This window comes from Diadema antillarum, unplaced genomic scaffold (assembly GCF_040938485.1).
Source record: "Diadema antillarum isolate AM-2024a unplaced genomic scaffold, OU_Dant_1.0 scf00000140, whole genome shotgun sequence".
Taxonomy (NCBI): Eukaryota; Metazoa; Echinodermata; class Echinoidea; order Diadematoida; family Diadematidae; genus Diadema; species Diadema antillarum.
Window position 1 is genome coordinate 1,071,153 of NW_027271029.1, and position 12,945 is coordinate 1,084,097.

The 12,945-nt window shown below is 39.5% G+C and overlaps 1 protein-coding gene across 1 annotated transcript; it reads left to right on the top strand.

Annotated features, from left to right (window-relative positions):
- The first annotated feature begins 2,285 nt into the window (after positions 1 to 2,285).
- On the top strand, positions 2,286 to 9,444 carry LOC139721238 (fructose-1,6-bisphosphatase 1-like). The gene is made up of 6 exons (XM_071632560.1): positions 2,286 to 2,460; positions 3,861 to 4,116; positions 4,919 to 5,059; positions 6,004 to 6,141; positions 8,671 to 8,790; positions 9,256 to 9,444. Exons 1-6 carry the CDS (start codon positions 2,291 to 2,293, stop codon positions 9,442 to 9,444), a joined length of 1,014 nt encoding a protein of 337 aa, XP_071488661.1. The 5' UTR covers positions 2,286 to 2,290.
- Positions 9,445 to 12,945: the final 3,501 nt, after the last annotated feature.

Consider the following 12,945-nt stretch of genomic DNA (forward strand, 5'->3'; position numbering starts at 1 on the left):
CATTGTGCACACATAATATGGTGTGTGATTTCAAATTGTTCTCAAATCTCTGTAATGCACTTGAGCGTGAGATCACCAGATTGATCCGATGGTGTCGTTTTGTGAGTAAATGGGGAATATGAATACATGGTTAGGAAAGTGCAGCACAAAAGGAGGATTATACTGGGATTGGGGGGGGGGGGGGGGGGGGAGGGGGCGGGGGAGGTCAACAAACCATAGCTTCTCCAGGCGCTCTGGTCAAGTAAACAAATCAAGAACATTTGTCTGTAGACGGATTACAAAGTACTGGTATGTATTTTTTTTTCAAGGACATAGGAAACTGAACAGCAGCTGTGTATCATTATGCGAGAGAAGACATTTTGTCTTATGTCTTTGACACCGAAATTTTGCCAGTTGCAATTCTGACTCTTGATATTTTTTATGTGATCTTGTCATGATCCCACATGTCCAGGTATATGTGAGCGCTTTTTGAGTACACACTGTCATTCTGGAGCATTGCATTTTATTATTTTTGGTTTCTTGCTACTCTAGATCAGATATGGGGAAATGAGTTTTCAACTATCTAGGACTTAACTTCAACTAATCTCTCTGCTAATTTGTTGTTTTATGTGTCGAAAACTATACTTGAAATTTGATGACCTGGTTGTTATCAATAGAACGTACCATGATGGTAGGCATAAACAGCAGTTACAATGAAAGGGGGAAAGAATTACAAAGTGCCTTTGCCAAAAATTTATGTTGCTCTTCTGCTCCTACTACAAACACTCATGATTTTGTACATTTTTCTTTTCTTTGAAGGAGCATAGTAATAATGATTTGTTTTAAAGTTTTCTTTATGAGGGCAGGGGATTCTGATTACCTTTAAAGTATTGAGTTTTATCATCATTATGACAAATATTTATGCCATAGTGTCTCTTGGCAACTGGAGGCAAGATTGTCGGAATAGGCACTTTGCATGAAGAGGGTCTGTTCTTGCGATGCAGTGGAACACCCTGTGTAAGTTATAAAAATCCCTGTATGTGCTTGTTTGTCAATCGAGATGAATATTGATGAAAGATATGCAGAATATAATAAAATCTCTACAATATAAGATAATGTGTGCTCAAATTATTATTCATGTCTATATCGAGTGGTGGGAGAATGTTTCTCACTCGCACCTCCATGGTATGAAGGTGAGGATTATGATAGTGATGGTGGTAATTTTAATGTGTTTGGAATCTTTTTTCTTTTTGAAGTGTGCATGTGAGTGCATCCTTTTATGTATGTATGTCTGTGTGTATGTTTATCAGCACGTGAGTATGAATGTGTATGCACATGACTTGTATCTGTTTATGTGTGTATCAACTATGTCTATGAATGTGCGTGTGTGTGTGTTTGTGTGTGTGTGTGTGTGTGTGTGTGTGTGTACTTGCATATAGATTGATTTATGTTTTGCAGAGAACAAAAAAGTGCAATGATCATCTTTATTTGGTGATACCTGTTGAGTATAAAATACCACTGGAGTAAACTTCTAATATGCCACAGGAGAATACAATAAATGTGACTTGTGTGTATGTGTGTGTAAGTATAGGTGAATCTGAAAGACTTCTTCACATGATGGAGTGTTGTGATCGTAATCACAATGAATGATTTGTGGGAAGAAAAGAGCTAGAGGTGGATATGGATATGTCACAAAATTAAGACCAATTTTGATGATTGATTTATTGATGAGGAAGACACACAAACAAAAATCAAGAAGTTTTAAGATATATCCGATTTACAAAAAAAAAAAGAATGCCATTACTCTGGTGAGAAATGCATTACAGCTTAATTTTTGAGTTCTCTTAAAGTGTTGAACAGTTGAGAAAAACTAAGAAGTAGGCCCTAATTAGCTTCCATATTCATCCCTTGCTATTTTCGTTTTATCACTACACCCCTTTCCTTCTTCTACTCCACTGCTCCTACTCTATCGCATCTCAGTATTTTCTTTTTTCTACCCCCCCCCCCCCCCCCCCCCCCCCGTCCCTCTCGGGATCTCTTGTTTCCTTCTCTCACTCCCCTCTCTACTACTCCCACCCTCCCCTTCCCTGATGAAGTGAAGAGGCGGGAAGGGGCCGATCTTTGTGACGTAAAGGGGCGCGTCTGAAAGACTCACCCTGATTGGATATCTGCTGGTTCGTCCGACACCGTACTTGTAACCTGTTGCGATATCCATTGCATTGCATTCATTCTGCATAAGGATTTCATGTGAAAGGTGTACGTGCATGACCGAGACCCCCGTGCGTGGCATTTATAAACATACGAAATCAGAATGTCTACGCAAGGTGTGCAGACCGATTTTGTGACGCTAACACGCTTTGTGTTGGCCGAACAGAGGCGTTTTCCTCAGGCCACGGGAGAACTGACCACTCTCCTGAATTCTCTGCTGACCGCTATCAAAGCAATATCATCAGCTGTGAGAAAAGCCGGTATTTCGAGGCTGTAAGTCACATTTCACTTCAGTAACATGGGACACTTTTTTCTGTATATGGGACTAGGGGGTGCGACTCTTGACGTCACTGCGCTGGATGTTGTGCTGTGTTGTATCAGCAGTAGGCCATACATTCTAAATTAAAGATTACCGGTACTGTACTGCCATGGCATAGCCATATACGGATTTACACGTCAGATAAAGTGTCAGAGATGGAATTCCTTGAAGGGTTTCGAGTATGTTTATGTTGTCTGAGCCTGGTTGGATTCAGCAATCTACAAATGTTGAGCTCAGTTCGGGAAACCCACTCACAAGGGGGGCCCCTCCTTATAAGTAACCCGTCCCCCTTATAAGTAACCCCGCCCCTTCCCCCTTATAAGTAACCCCCGGGGCACCCCTTATAAGGAGTCTCCACGCTTTTTTGCAATGCAACGCGAAAATGAAAGGACTGCGGCAATTCGCTTGATTATGTCCATAAATACGGATTTTCGTACTCAGTCGCCACGTCTGCACTCAAGCATTGCCGCGCCGCCGCGCCTGGCGACACTCACGCCAGTAATCGCTCGCATTTCAGCATTCGCATGGGTCGTTTGACATCGCATTTAAATCCATGATTTTAGATATGATGCCTCAAACCGATTTTGCTCAAATTTCGTGAGTAACTAGGAAACTTGTGAAGCTTTATGGACATAACCAAGCAAATTGCCGCAGTCCTTTCATTTTCGCGTTGCATTGCAAAAAAGCGTGGAGACTCCTTATAAGGGGTGCCCCGGGGGTTACTTATAAGGGGGACGGGGTTACTTATAAGGGGGACGGGTTACTTATAAGGAGGGGCCCCCCTTGTGAGTGGGTTTCCCGAACTGAGCTGGGCCTGAGGGCGTGAGGCTGAGCCTGAGGGCATGAGATGAGCTGAGGAGGGCAAGGATCAAAACCCGGTTGTTTTGTGTTGTTGAGACATTGTTTTGTCTTGTTGAGACATTGTCTTCTTCTTCTTCCTATAAATTTACCGTGCAGAACCTCCTGCTGTATACCTGCACACATCACTCATATACCATACTATATAATAATCAGATAATGGCCAACAAGTTATGTTTGTCATCAGTGTCAAGAGTCATGTAGATTGGGATGATGTAATTATCACTTTTAATCATGGATTTACAGGAATACAGGGGCTGCAGAACTTTTTTTTTTTAAAGTGGGAGGGGGCAGGGCAGCAGATCATAGCAAGAGTAGACCAACCACTAAAGATCATCACCCTACTGAGAGAGTAGAGGAGAGCACAAACAAATAAAACCCACCAAGGGAAATTACTGGCAGTTTTAGTCTCTATCACTATCCAACATCAAAGTTATGCTTTATTGTCTTGGCTGAGGTGAAAACTCTAGACACATTTTGCCCCTTGTCTGTTCAGGTATGGCATTGAAGGGTCAGTGAACACAACTGGTGACCAGCAGAAGAAGCTGGACGTCATCTCCAACGACCTCTTCATCAACGCCCTCAAGAGCTCGTACACGACCTGCGTCCTCATCTCTGAGGAGAACGAGACTGTCATTGAAGTGGAGACGGAGAGACGGGGGAAGTACATCGTGGCCTTTGACCCCCTGGATGGCTCCTCAAATATCGACTGTCTCGTCTCTATTGGGTCCATCTTTGGGATTTGGAGGAAGGTAATCATGCTGGGAATTCTGGTTACATTATTCACATAACTTTGTGTTATGTTTATCTTCATTAACTGGGATTTAGTTTTCAATAGAGGATGTTCCAAGCTGTCCGTCCCTTGGCAGCTTGCTTACAATCTTTTTAAGTGCTTCCTAGTGTTCATGTTGAATAAATCCCAAAACAAACACAGTTTTGCTTTTTAACTAAATGAATGTAGACCTATGTTGCACATTGTGTCCAAAGTACTAGGAATGGACAGTCAACACGTTTTATGACAGCACACTGACTTCAAGGAAATTTCGTGATTCATTAAACATAGGGGATGAAATTACATAAGTTATTTTCTTTTTAGCATATCTAGTGTATTGCCCATGGACATATAGACTTGAATCGACAAAGGTAATTCAAATCAAAGCCATGGTGTAAATTTATTCCATGGAGTAAATGAAGTGCAAAAGGGGCGTACCTTTAACACCTAAGTATCAATATGCCATCATTATTTGATCTCTGTCAGCTTATCTGAGTTTACACGCGCATTTACACAGAAGAAATTAGTGTGAACCTTGGACTAGATTTAAACCACCTTTTTGAATTCCTGCCTACAGCTGTAAGTGTGTGAGAAGTTGGCATATTGTCCATAATGTGCACAATTAATAAATATGATTAATAGATATATTCATCGAGTTTAAAAGTATCCAGCGAGAATACCAAGAGGACACTGTATTTATCCTTTAATTACATCTGTGTTTCTCTCTATCTATATTCTATTCTTCTGTTGTCTGTACACCGACGTTCACTTGATGTCAACAGACCAGTGATGGTCCGGTGACAGAGAAGGACTACCTCCAACCCGGTCGTAACATGGTGGCTGGGGGGTACGCCCTCTACGGCAGCGCCACGATGGTCGTCCTGAGCACCGGTAACGGGGTCAATGGCTTCCAGCTGGACCCGGTGAGTATGTGCCGATCCTATTCTTAAACCAAAGCTTTCCCCACCTAATGAGATAGAGCAGAGTCTTGCAACCTCTGTAGCTAAGCTGTTTAAAGATATGTCAAATCATTGAAAAAGACTACAGTATTCAATGTGAGAAATCAGAGTTCATAAACTAGAATTACCACCATTTCATGTGAGCCTATTCTGATAACATTACTAAATGCTACACAAATCTGAAGATACTGTCCGATGTGCTTTTTGTCCAAAGTCATTCATTGTTGTATTGCCATAAAAAGAACACTTCAAAATTACAGGCAAGGTATGAAGGCTTTACATTTAAGTATCTGATACAAATAAAATCACACCAATAATCGATTCATTTTTCTTTATATTGTTCTGCGCAAGTGACATTACAAGCTGTAGTAGTCCTCTCATCCAGCAGTGGCGGCTCTGAAACTTCAAAAATTAATGACTTTTGAATAGATTGTCCGATTTTCCTCAAAATTTTACCGATGTGTCCTGCTGATATGGCTGCACCCTCTCAATCCTTATGTATATGAAGGTGAACTTGTCCTTCAATTTATCCATCAGTACATCTACTTACCCAATTGCCATCCATACATCCATCCAGCAAGGCTTGACACTAACTTTTTCTTCTAGTAGCCCAACAATTAAATTCGATAGCCTGATTTGGCCACCAACAAATACCTTTCCTGAAAACATGGTGACCCATTATCTATTTTTGGTAGCACCAGGCCACCGCTAATGTCGGAGCCCTGCATCCATCCACCTATCTATCTATCCATCTATCTATCTATCTATCTATCTATCTATCTATCTATCTATCCATCTATCTGTCCATCTATCTATCCAGCTATCTATCTATCTAACTATTAGACTATCTGTTTGGCTGTGCATCTATTTACCACCATTTATTTATCTTTGTTTATTTCGTGTATCAGGCCATTGGTGAGTTTGTCCTGACCGATAGGGACATGAAGGTGAAGCCGAGAGGTAAAATCTTCAGCATCAACGAGGGCTATGCACAGTACTGGGACGAGGCTATCACTGAATACGTCAAGTCCAAGAAGTTCCCAGGGGTGAGTGACAGAGCTGCATCACAACCACAGTGATCAGAGGACAATGGGTGATTTCAAGTTCTGTGCCAGTGCTAGTACTATCTCAGCACTAGCACTGGTGATAAGGAGGGTGACCTCAAAATTATGACATATTTTTTAGTTGCTGGTGCTGGACTGAGTGTTGAATGTCGTCTCCTGAGCCGAGCTCCGCTGGTTGTGTTGGCAATGTACCTGTTTTTTTTTTTTTTATGCCTCCGCAACGAAGTGGCCGGAGGCATTATGTTTTCGGGTCGTCCGTCCGTCCGTCCGTACGTACGGACGACGTACGGACGTCCGTACGTCCGTATGTCCGTACGGACGTCCGTACGTCCGTATGTCCGTACGTACGTCCGTCCGTCCCGTTTTGTTTTTGTCGATATCTCAAGAACCGTGTGGTGGTTTTGCATCAAACTTGGTATGAGGGTATATCCTTGGGGGATAATACTTTGTGTGGATTTTAGGGTCACAGGGTCAAAGGTCAAAGGTCACAGGTTATTTTGTGGAAAAAAAAATTTAAATTTCATGTTTTTCTCCATGTCTCGCAAATGGTTCAAGGTATCTTCATGGAACTAAGTATATATGCTTGTACCGATGGGCAGTGATTATCTAGGGAGGTTGGGGGTCATGGGTCAAAGGTCAGGGGGGTCAAAGGTCAAGGTCAACTCCTCAAAATATCACTACTTTCCTTATATTTATGCAATGAATGAAGGTTGTTTTTTTTTAAACTTGATGTATACATGTATTACCAAATATATATTCTGTGGGAAGTTTCTTGCCAAAAGGTCAAAGGTCAAAAGGTCAAAGGTCAAGTGAAAGTGCTGAATTGCACTTTTTCCTCCATATCTCAAAAGTAACTCAAGGTATCATCATGAAACTTACATATTTATGCATGTTCAACCTAACAGTGATTCTCTTTGGAACTGTGAGGTCAAAGGTCAAAGGCCAGGTTTAGATAATGCTATTTTCCCATTTGATACTGAAATTATACTTGTTCTCAATACCTTGAAAAATTACTCAATGCATAAACTTATAAAAGGGTCAAAAGTCAAGTAAAAATCATCAGTTCCCCAAATACCTGCACTCTGACATTTTAATCATTCATCCAATTGAACCTAGTTCTAGGAAAGTGAACATTCAGCACATTTGTGTCAAACCTGTCATTTCAATATTTTGCCAATTGTTTGAAACTGTCATCACACATTGTCAAGACATTGTACTATAGACCTATTAGGAGAACCATGCATTATGGCGGAGGCATATCAATCGCCGTAGCGATATATCTAGTTTCCCCATGGGCTAACATTAGTCCCTAGGGATTATCATCTTTGTCATTTCAAGTTTGGTGCTGGTGTTAGCATTGCCGTGCAAGACCCACATTCGATCACTTCCATAAGGGATGCACGTTTTACTTGCAGAGTCTGTGCTAATACACAAACACTCTAGACACGGCTACATCAATCTAAGCCTGGGAGCAAAATTACAATAGTTGTGTTTCAAAAAAGGGATGAAATCTGTGGCATTTTGATCTGTCTTCCTCATTATGTGTCTAAAATTACGCAGTCATGGCTGCATCTGTTAATATTTGACTGCAATCATGCGCAATCACTTTTTTCGTCGCACAATTCTCGCGGACTTTGCGGTGCTGTGATTTCAGCATCCACTGCTGGGGATCAATAATTGTGATCGGTATTGCTTCGTTAATCTGACCGTCGGTGTTGGAGCTTGATTTCAGGCAGTTGGATGGGAGATAGCACTAGCACTAACACTAGCACCGAACTTGAAATCACCCATTGTGTAGTTTGTCTGTGCTTCTTCTTTTTGTTAAGAGTGAAGATTCTACATCAATAGAGCAATTCATATCTGTCCTGATAGTGGGAGTTGGAGATAGTGTCAATATAGGCAGTAAGATACGAGCAAAAGATCAAGTTAAGTATGAGATACCATGACAGGCTGAAGTTCTGGAAATGTTCCAACAAAGCACTGGGTGTTAGAGTGATATGACTTGAGGGGCTCCCTATAGGATGCCATTCTGGACAGTTTGCTTCATTCATTCTCGACTGCAGAGCTGCCAAGTCTCCCCGATTCTGCAGGAGTCTCCCTGAAAATGTCAAAATCTGTTCATATCTGAATAAGAAAATATTAAAATCTCCCTGATTTGAGAATTATTTCCACCCACTGAAATGCATATAACACACAAATATCTTCCTGATTGCTGTGTGGAATCTCCCTGATTTGGATGTGGGAATGTTGGCAGACCTGTAGACTTGTATCGATCCATTGCTCTTTACCACATTTGCTATTAAAAAAAAAGCTTCACATTCCACATTATCTTTGTTCAGTGAAGTCTGTGCGTGGATAGTTACTAGCAAGATATGCAGAGACTTTAGAATTGGAGAGAGGAGTCTGAATTTATAGTCCATGAGTTATTTTTCATTCATAAGTGAACCTTAGTGATGATTTCAGTGAATATGCCTTTTTTTATACTTATCCTTCTACCTTTCCCACCTGTAGGATGGCCAGGCCCCCTACGGTGCACGGTACATCGGTTCCATGGTGGCAGACATGCATCGGACTCTCAAGTATGGCGGCATCTTTTTGTACCCGGCGCACAAGAAGAGCCCTAAGGGAAAGGTGCAGTTTATTCACTTTTTACCATGTGAAAGTTTCTTTGGATCATTACAAGGGAATTAACCTAAAATGAGTTTATCGTGGAGTGATAAGATTAGTCTGTTGCTGTATTATGTTACTATATCATGTCATTATCATGTCATTGAATTACTTTATACCTTTCCCCCCTCAGGTATATGAAAGCATGTACTCAAAATAGACTACACTGTGTCACCTATCTTTGAAGTTATGTAAAATCATTTCAATTATTGAAGCAAGCCTCTGCACTTACCGTTTCTTATCATTTCAGTATTTCTTAAGGTGTGTCTGATTGAGCAAGACATGGCTTGTTCTTGAGGTAGATACTTGTAGTTTCAAACCAGAACATGAAAAAAAAAAGTGGTTTCTTCATATCAGAAACCATCTTTAAAAGGTGTATATAATCTTCTCATAAATTTTGACCATTCATGTCTTCTGTCTTTTGTATAGCTTCGCCTGCTTTATGAGTGCAACCCAATGGCATTCATTATGGAAAAAGCTGGCGGCCGCGGGATCGCCGGTCAGGAGAACATCCTGGACATCCAACCCACAGCCATCCACCAGCGCTGCCCCGTCATCATGGGCTCCGCAGACGACGTCGAGGACTTCCTCGCCATCGTCAAGAAGCACTCTCCATAATCCGCCTGCGAGGGCGGTGCTTGATCTGACCATGAAGTTCCTGTTGCGAAATCAAACCTGTCCAAGTGAGCTTTTTCTTCAAATGTGTTGATAGGCAGACAGCATGCTAACTGAAACATTTCTCAAAATTTGCAGTTTCGTACTAGCAAACATGTACTTGATAAAAATTCTCAAGCATATCATCATCTGCATAAGTATTTATTAATTCTGCAGAGATGATCAAAGTATCGATGAAACTAATGAATAGTTGAGTCAAGTTTTGTATTGTGTTTATTTGGTTTTGTTTGTTTACTTCATACCATTTCATTTCTGGATGGGTGTGAGTTTATCTAGAAATTGTTTTCTTGTACAAGTGCATATCTGCATATTCCATGTCATGTCTTCATCTCTCACAAAATGGTTAAAAAGAACAACTTGCACTAAATATGGACAGAATGTGAGCTATGTTTTGTTTGTCATTCACTTCACATTTACTCAGATTGCACAGGAAAAGCTTTAGGGCTTTTTTTTATTTTTTTTAAGTGCCAATATCACAAAGTTAGCATGAAAAACAAACAGGAACCCAAATGATATACAGCAAATGTATAAAACGATATTTTTCTAATGCGTAGAAATTAGAGAATGTTTACTTAAATATCTTTGGCAAAAGCACTCACAAAACTATCATTTTCAAGTATCATACTAAGGAAATGCCATCTTCAGGTGATGTTTTAAATGAATTAGAGAATTTCTTTGTTAGTGTGGCCTACTGCTTCAATTGAAAACAATGAAATTACAAAACAAGAATCTAGCTACCCAAACACCAAATTCACATCCTATTGCAGTTTTTCTGATCACCATATTTTCTATTAATGGCAGTGTTTATGTGCTTTATTTATCATTGTTATGTTATTGATGGACATGCTTTGTTTTTCCCCTGCCTTTTTTTTTTCTGTAAAAATCTGGCTCTGTTATAGCAGTTAAATCTTGAAATCAAAGTGTGCCATAGCAGTGTGCTAGGTTTTGAAATGTGTGCAGTTACATTCAATTTAAGAGTGCAATGAAATTGTAACAATTGCCAGGGTCATTTGGAACATGTCCTTTCATTACTAGTATCAGTTATTTCTCTGTAAATGTTGATTTGAAAATTCAGTGTACACATTCCGTTTCCTCCTGTTGCGATAGTGCGCAAAACATTGATATTAGTTTGATATTGTGTAGTGTAATAAAGAAGTATATTCTTACAGTGCAAGACAATCTATTTCTAAATCATGGCTGAAGACACACGCACACACACAAATTGTCAGCAAGTTATGTACTGCTTTTACTATAGAATGGCTGAGAGGAAAATGTTATTTCAGGTTTGCCATGAATTAAGCGTGATAAAGGATATAGATGTTTAACCAAAGTTAAAGGTCATAGACAACAACAAAAAAAGTTTTCCCCATCATCGTGATGCATGAATTTAGGCCATCGATAAGAATATGAAAAATGTATGTAAGGCTTTATGAATTAAAAAAAATGTTTTTGGATCTATTTAGAATGATTGAAGATATAAAAAAAAAGACATGATAATTCCTGGAAACAATTATTTGTATTGTGTATCGTGTGTATCATGATCATTGGTTGTTGTTTTTTTCTCAAACACGTATTTGTTTTACTGTGCTCATTTTGTATGTCATCTGTAAGAGGATGAAAAGGGCTGTGTACCATACCCTACCTAAGGGGCATTCAGTAGTCATACTATATGCATTTAATACATGAGATGGAAAAAAAAAATATAATAATAATAAAATAGATTGAAATAGAGGGAGCTGTTCATGTAAATTTTGAAGAGTGACAATATTCATCCAGCAAGCACCTCATTAAAGATGCTTCAATGAAGAGAGCAGGGGTGATCATTGGAGATCCCCTGAAGCTGTATTCCAGGACTGTGAAACCCGTTTTGGTTATAATGTGGCCGGACGATTAATTATTTTAGAAATGGAGTATATGTGATATACTCTGTCGAAGGAGTTGGATTTTGTAGACGGTAGAAGAGAAAATCCTGTAAAATGAAGTGAAACTTCGAACTTCTGTCTGTAACAAGGTTTAGATACTGTTGGGAGTCTTCCATGAAAAATGTGTCATACATTATTTTCGTATTACCTGTTGTTGGCTGATAATATAATTCCGAAACTTACAGTTTATGGCTTTTGATAGTTTGATTTTGCACGCTTCAGTGATGTAATGATAGGATGTTGAAGTGTTAAGACATGTCTTTGTGTTTAAGTGATGACAAAATCAAGAACAAATCTTGTAGCTTTTGATTGTCACGGAATGACAGAAGTCTTTTTTTCTTTCGATGTGTGTAGCAAGTTGTGCAATTGGTGATGGGAGTAAATTTAACACCTTTGTGATTTTATGAGCAACTTGCCAAATAAGGACAGACTTCAAACTGCCAAAGACTGTTGTCATCATTTGCTTTTTTTTTTTATTTGCTGAGCTTCAAAGTATTTTTCCCTCCAATGAAGGCTGCAATAAAGGCACTAAATTATTGAATACCGGTATCTCCAAATGGAGATAAACAAACAGGATGATACTATAGATAGGTGGAGGGACTAAAATAAGCAATATATTTTGTAAGCATAATAATTCATGACTGATTGAAGTTTCAGTTTAAAAAACGAAGAAGAATGAGGAATAACTCCCATCCCATTACAAAAGAAAAATTTCTTATTTCCCCACATCTCAAATGAGTTGAGTTGCATTTCAGATACTTCAGGCAACTTTTACATGAATACTGTATGTGCCATATATTTAGTGAATCTAAGCTGTTGCAAATCGGGACTTCCCGACAATTTCGGGAGTGGTTGAAATTTGCGATCGTAGAGTACGGTCCTGATGGAAAAATCTATGAATGCACCCGACATTAATGTTGGGATTATAGTTAATTCACGAGTAGCACCTGGCTCGCGATAATAAAAACCTTGCAAAATATTTTGTGTATACACAGTATCAGTCAGCTTGCGAAATGTGCAAAAATGAAAACCGCAAAATATGAAGCATGAATACAATGTGATTTGCTTCATGCAAGTTGCTTAATGGTGGATAGGATCACCCCTGCCAAATTCATGGCACTTGACTTAGTGATGTGAAGGTTTACCCTGCAGTTACTGCCCTGAGATTTAACATTACCTTGATGTTCCAATGAGAAAATCATGAGGATTCAATAAAATAGTGTTCCAGCAAGAAGCATTTGTGTAAGATGAGGTCATTTGTGTTTAGATAGTTGTGATTTACCACTTTGCCTATGTGACCGGATGTAACTTGACTCATATGCAACTCGGACGGAAAGGAATCAAGGGAAATCAAGTTCATGTACATTGTTTCTTCGGAAGCAGTGAACAACTGCCAATGGAAAGAGATACAACTTGTAGATAAATTGATAGATAGATCGATACATAGATACATAGATACATACATACATACATACATACATACATACATACATACATACATACATACTAGGTGTTTCAAAAA